Here is a 7,228-nt window from a genome sequence, read left to right on the forward strand (position 1 = left end):
GCATGACAGGATTAATCAAGAAAATGAATAGGTGTGCATTTGATTATCATCATCATCATGATTTAATGTCCCCATTCCAGGTTGGCTGATTTGACTAGACTGCATTGTGCTCCGGTGTCTGCTTCGGCACAGTTTCTACAGCTGGATGCTCTTAATGCCAACCACTTAAAAGCATGCATTAAATGCTCTTTTTCATGCTACCATCACTATCAATGTCCTCATTGCAGCTAACATGACAAGCCTTGAGGAAGATGGGAGTGGTTTCTTGGCTATGAGGGGAGTTAATGTAAAATAGAAACAGAGTAAGACAAAAGAGGTTCTTACTGTAGAACAGTGGTTCCCAAACTTTTTCGGACTGCCACCCCCCTGACTCGCAGGCCACATTCCTAGTGCCCCCACCCCAACTAACCATTACAAACATAGACCTCTTTCTGAACCAGATTCAAAGCAACTGTATTTCACAAATAAAACTTAACCTAACAAACCCATTATTGTGTTGTTTATACATGAATCTCTACCCCATTATTGCCCCACTTTTTTCAATGCTCCCTCGAAACTTTACACCACCCACCCCCCAGGGGATGGGCTATACCGCCCACTTTGGGAACCACTGCAGTAGAACTACATGGCTACTCACATTTTGGAGAGATGATGAGACTGGTTAAAATGGCCACTGAGTACAATGCTGTACTTGTTTCATCTTTCATCTTTTAACTTTGATGTACTTTAGAGTTTTGAACTGATAAACTGAGATGTTTTTTTTTTATTATCATCATCATCATCGTTTAACGTCCGCTTTCCATGCTAGCATGGGTTGGACGATTTGACTGAGGACTGGTGAAACCAGATGGCTACACCAGGCTCCAATCTGATTTGGCAGAGTTTCTACAGCTGGATGCCCTTCCTAACGCCAACCACTCCGAGAGTGTAGTGGATGCTTTTACGTGCCACCAGCATGAAGGCCAGTCAGGAGGTACTGGCAACGGCCACGCTCAAAATGGTGTATTTTACATACCACCTGCACAGGAGCCAGTCCAGCTATTTACAATTATTTACTGCTTTTATATCCTTCTGCCTTACCTTTTAATAAAAACAATCATCTTTAATACTTCCTAAGCTTACATTTAGTTGTTTTGTAATGTCTTTTAATGCATAAAAAGCCATAACTGCATAGCTGTAACCTTTAAGCTTAACGAGTTTAAGGGTTCTAAAATGTGGTCTGATGATCCACGGTGCACAAGCATGTAGAGTCCTTTCAATCAATATAACTAGATTAGCCTAATTACAAACAGGGAAGGTGGTGAGCTGGCAGAATCGTTAGCAGATCAAACAAAATGCTTGGTGACATTTCTTCCAGTTATTTTTACAATCTGAGTTCAAGTCCTACCAAGGTCAACTTTGCCTTTCATCCCTTCAAGGTCAATAAACTAAAACACCAGTCAAGTATTAGGGTCAATGTAATCAACTTCCTACACCTCCACCCTACATCCTCTCGAAAAGGAAAAAAATTTACTGGTCTTGGACCCTGCAATGGACTGGCATCTCATTAAAAGGGAATGTTGTGAACTCAGTCACTTGCAAGCCATGGAAGTCAGGTAACTGACCAACTGAGCCCTTGGGCCCGAAGAAAAATAAATTACTAACAAAAGAGCTACGGTCACAGGTTCTATAAATTGTGAAGATGCAGAGCTGAATGTCTTATGAACCAACTCCATGATCCTGGCTTAAGCATCAACTATTTTTCAGATATACTGCTATGTATCTTGTCCTATACCATCACAGTTAGCACCTTGGCGGAATTTGAACTCAGAACGTAAAGACAGACGAAATACCGTTAAGCAGTTCGCCCGGCGTGTTAACGTTTCTGCCAGCTCGCTATCTGTCTGGCTCAAATATTCTACCCAATTTTATATTAAAACTGACCAGATCCAACCTCTCACACCTACCCTACAATATCATTCTAAAAATACACAAGCACACTATTCAAATCTTAAAGCTACAAGACAATGTGTGTTTAATTCAAAATAGCGTGAATAAATAACTGTTACATTTGATAGAGAAATCTGAATGCTAAAGAGTTTTCAGCTATTACATTTTAACCTTTCAATACTTTATAAACACATTTAGAAAAATAAATTACTAACAAAAGAGCTACGGTCACAGGTTCTATAAATTGTGAAGATGCAGAGCTGAATGTCTTATGAACCAACTCCATGATCCTGGCTTAAGCATCAACTATTTTTCAGATATACTGCTATGTATCTTGTCCTATACCATCACAGTTAGCACCTTACAAATTTCATACAATCACAAATTCTTAAAACCTAAAGAGAGTTCCTTTGTCAGAGACAAGGTGAAAATTTCTTTTAACTTTCTTACAGCCAGAATTTGAAAGCCGGGTCGATGGAGACCAGATGAAATCTCCAAGCAGTTTAAATGCATAAGTCTCCAATATTCAAGTGGCTAACAAGTGCCAGTAGAAGGACACTCAAGTCCCTTACAGTGTAAGGATTGAAACACTTGCCTGACTGAGATTTCTTCCCTGCCGACCTTTTGCTGTTCAGCACCCTTGAGAGTTTCTTAGCACAGTAATCAACTATTATGTTACTATCAACTACAAAAACAGTTTCTCACATTTTATCTGAGCAACTTGTTTGTGCAATCTTTCTAAATTATGTGGTACAGGCAAGACTAACCCTATGCAAGAAGCATATTCAACTTGAGGGTTAAATTTATTTTAAATCTGGACCTAGGTTATACCTAAATGTGTTTATAAAGTATTGAAAGGTTAAAATGTAATAGCTGAAAACTCTTTAGCATTCAGATTTCTCTATCAAATGTAATAGTTATTTATTCACGCGATTTTGAATTAAACACACATTGTCTTGTAGCTTTAAGATTTGAATAGTGTGCTTGTGTATTTTTAGAATGATATTGTAGGGTAGGTGTGAGAGGTTGGATCTGGTCAGTTTTAATATAAAATTGGGTAGAATATTTGAGCCAGACAGATAGCGAGCTGGCAGAAACGTTAACACGCCGGGCGAACTGCTTAACGGTATTTCGTCTGTCTTTACGTTCTGAGTTCAAATTCCGCCAAGGTTGACTTTGCCTTTCATCCTTCCGGAGTTGATAAATTAAGAACCAGTTGCATACTGGGGTCGATTTAATCGACTGTCTCCCGCCTCCCCCAAAATTTTGGGCCTTGTGCCTAGAGTAGAAAAGAATATTTGAGCCAGATATGGCTGGATTAAATGCTAAATTGTTAAGTAAGGATACATCGAAATTTATTATTTCTTCATTAGTTTGATGTTTTTGTTACAATGCTTAATGATGGAGGCAGGGTGAGGAGCTCTGATTAGCCCCACAAACTGACATTGTACAATTGTCGATTGAACAGCGTTTCTGAACCCACTAAGCATGGCTCAAAAAGATGAACTGTCCAAAACTGCAACATCTATTTGCACTTGGCTAAGTTAAGCTGACCAAGAGACCTCAATGTGGTTGCTTGACCTGTAAGAAATAAGAGCCAAGTCTCACAGAAGTCATACCTTATAGCCTTATAAAAGGTGGGTGGAATACACTTTATTATGTTATCATCATACACTGAGCGACAAAGAAAAAAATGACGGGATGGTCACGAATGGGTGATCCTACTTATTAGTAGCTAGTTCATTCACCTGTGGTTTTAGAAACAATTCATAACAAACATTTACATTTTTGTGGACATTGTTTCTACTGTTACAGATTTTTTTTTCTTTCTTTAAAAGGTTGACAGATGACTGTAAAAACATCTTGTTACATAATATAAATCCTGTGTCCTACGACAAGAAATTATGGCAGACATTAAGGTGGCGGAGGTGACAGTGCACACAGAAGTTGAGAACAATTACCTGAGTTACTTTAGATGACTTTGTAGTGAAAAAAAATATGTGTGATCAAATTTAGTTTGAGGTGCATAACTTACCAAGCAGCTAGTGTAGCTGCTTACTGGACTAAAATAAGGTCATTTATATGAAGAAAAAAAAATTAAAAAGGAATTCACTAGAGAAATATTTTTTTTTTTTTTTTTTTTGATGTCACACAATAAACAAAGGAAAAACAAGCAGAAATAATTATTGAAAGTGTTTACATATGAATTTTTAAAATGAAGGAGTTAAGTACGGCAATAACGTTAGAACAACCTAATTTAAAAGGGGAAAAAAAGTTATTAGAGTAGATTTAAATAACCTAAGTTAAATCTTACAGGCTCTTGAGAAACTGATTTTCCAAAGTAGGTCGAACACTCTTTTAAAAAATGTATGGTTAGAGTTAGTAAAGGCCAAGATTGTTGTCATACTAGAATATCAAGTAGTTTTAGTCCTTGTACAAACAGGTAATATAATTCACGCCAATCAATCAGCTATATTCACTATCTTTCACACATTAAATATAAAAAAAATTTAAAAAACGAAAGGGTCGGTTGTGGATCGTATAAAAAAAATCATTAACTGATTCAACTTGTAAAACTTAGAAAATCTTAACCATAAGAATTAACACACACACACTAAACGGGAGTGAGCACGCATGTATAGAAACTCTAAGATATACACACACGCATTCATAGGAAAGTTGGTCAAACTCGAAGATGAGGTTACACCTGTCATTAAAAAAGCATTGTCAAGTTACAAGCCAGGTTAAAACAGGGATAGAAAGGATACTAGTTTCTTCTGAAAACTATGCTAACAACCAACCACCCTAGCACACACGAATGAACTTGTACCTGTCACAAAGTGATAATAGAACTGGTGACCTCTCCACGCCATCAAAATGTAATTTTATCAAGTCAATGAATGCCACGAGTAAATACAAGCCAGTACACATACACACACACACATATATATGTGTGTGTGTACTGTTCTTAAGACGTTATATTTTTAACAAAGCAAAAGACACACCCACATTTTTTCTGTTAACGAAAAGTATACGAAACACGAATTTCAAATAAATTATTTGAGCTTCTCTGACAAAGGAATAAAGCTAATTTCTGTTATTAAAATGAGGGCGGACAAATAAAGTGAAATAGCTACCGCGAGGAGTCAAAACCAAATTGTGGTCTCGACTAACCGAAAATTAGATTTATTAATAATATTATTTTCTCTTGAGAACAACGCTAATGGTAGTTACGTTGCTTGGATATGAGTTATTACCAGGATGTGATGTTAATTCCTTTTGTTTTATTTCAGGAACAACAATAGAGAAATGGCTACAACAGGTAATGGAAATACGATTGTTTCCAATACAACTCCACCCGTGAGCACTAATAATAGAAATGTTTTTATTTCTTATATATCTGACACAGCTACAAATATATCGACCGAGTACAAGACTTATTTTATCGACCCCTTGGAAGTCTGGCACGTAAAGTCGACCCGAAGCTTAAAATAATATCAGGCATTCAACCACCCATTTTTTTTTTCTTTGGCAACAAGGGAAGGAAAACCTAGATGAGAAAATGCACTGGTTCATCTCTCTCCCACCCTCAACCCCATCAATGGGGCAAAAAGACGAACAAGCACCGGAAGAATATGGTGAATTCGTAAATAAATAATTTAAAGACAGGGCGAGTTAAATTTTAGCAATCACTGCTTGGAGAGAAATATAATGGAGGGAAAGAAGTTAATTGGGAAGGATTTTCGTCCCTTTCTCAGTATTTCTGGCGGTGTCTTTTGTAATATATCATACTTACAGTATACAAGATTATAATAATAATAATAATAATACAGTTGTGCTTAGACTGTATGTCAGCAGACAGAGAGGTTAGTGTTTGTATGCGCATTTCATATATATACATATAGATATATAGATTGTATATGCATACATTGAAAGGTTAACTAGATACGCGATGAATAAGATAAGAGAGGAAAATAACAGTGATGGTCAAAGACGACAAGGGTTAGGGACATTGCTGTGCAATAAATAAAATACGAATAAAACGTTGCCTAAACAGTGAGATAGGACATTGAATGAGCAACATAGATATATCTATGTAAAACTGCCATGCCCACCGCTCTGCCTCAATCCGTCAGCACGTCTGCAGAGTATAGCGGTGTGAACACAACAAATATACCATTGACTTGACAACAAATACCTGCTTTAATACACCTCATATATACGTGTATTATTCATATACACAAACACATAATCCCTAGCTCTATGACGACCATAGACACGTTGCAATAATCAAAGCCTTGTCTATATACTTCATGTCGTAGAATGGAGCTTTGGTGCTTTCTGGTCGAGATAGTGGACTGTATTCTACAAGAATCACCATCCCAGAAGCAATATTAAAATGTCCATTCCATATTAATGTAATAAAATGGCATAAAATATCGCATTTAACCCTCAAACCTTATTAAAACTGTACACTGAACTTTTTTTTCCTGATTTGAAGGTAAAGAAAGATAACAAACGATTCTTTTGTTTCTCACAGAACTGGATAAGTATATATGAGTTTTGTGAGGTTCTTTAACGATTTATAACAGAATAAATAGTAAAACATGAATTAATGGAAGTAAAAATGTTAAACAGAATGTGAAAAATATTCCTGTAAATACGAAAACGTTGCTATGTGACATAAACCCATGATCGAGATGTGATTTTTTTTGTGTGTCAAAGTTGTACTTACAATATGATTGTGTTCATCACATCCAGTGTGATGAAAGATAGAAAAAAGGATCAAGAAATAATAAGGAAGCTTTAAAGCCATCTATGTCTCTTTCTCTACTTCCGATGACTAAATGCAAAGTTATATTAACGTGGATTGCATGGGAAACTGTTCTGGGTAAAATACCAATATGGCGGCGGCATCCATCGGCCACGTCAACGACAACAACTTTATCAAGGGAGATCACTCTGCACAACAAATCTCTCCACAATAGTAGTTTGCCGTTTCCTGCTTCCCGTTCCATTCATTTTACTCAACACGGAAACCGTTTTTAATAGTTCTACGGAATAGTAATATTTTTACTGCAAAAAAAAAAAAGAAAAAAAAAACAAATATAATCAGACACCATGAAGTATTTTGCTATATCACATTTAGATTATTATTTTCCTAAAGGGTTTTTTTTTTTACATTACGAGTTCGATAGTTCTGCAAATTCGAACATTCGCCTGGATACTAGCAGCCAGGTTTTATTACTTCAAGTGAAAAGGCGGCGGCGAACTGAATAAAATCGTTAGCACGCCGGAC

The 7,228-nt window shown here is 36.6% G+C and overlaps 1 protein-coding gene across 1 annotated transcript in view; it reads right to left on the bottom strand.

Annotated features, from left to right (window-relative positions):
- Positions 1–6,882, bottom strand: part of LOC106882708 (transmembrane 9 superfamily member 3) — a 51,597-nt gene extending 44,715 nt beyond the window's left edge. The window contains exon 1 of the mRNA XM_014933472.2: positions 6,665–6,882. Coding sequence (XP_014788958.1) covers positions 6,665–6,745 — 81 coding nt within the window. The 5' untranslated portion in view covers positions 6,746–6,882. The remainder of the gene's footprint in view (positions 1–6,664) is intronic.
- Between the last annotated feature and the right edge of the window lie 346 nt (positions 6,883–7,228).

This window comes from Octopus bimaculoides, chromosome 9 (assembly GCF_001194135.2).
Source record: "Octopus bimaculoides isolate UCB-OBI-ISO-001 chromosome 9, ASM119413v2, whole genome shotgun sequence".
NCBI classification, from domain to species: domain Eukaryota; kingdom Metazoa; phylum Mollusca; class Cephalopoda; order Octopoda; family Octopodidae; genus Octopus; species Octopus bimaculoides.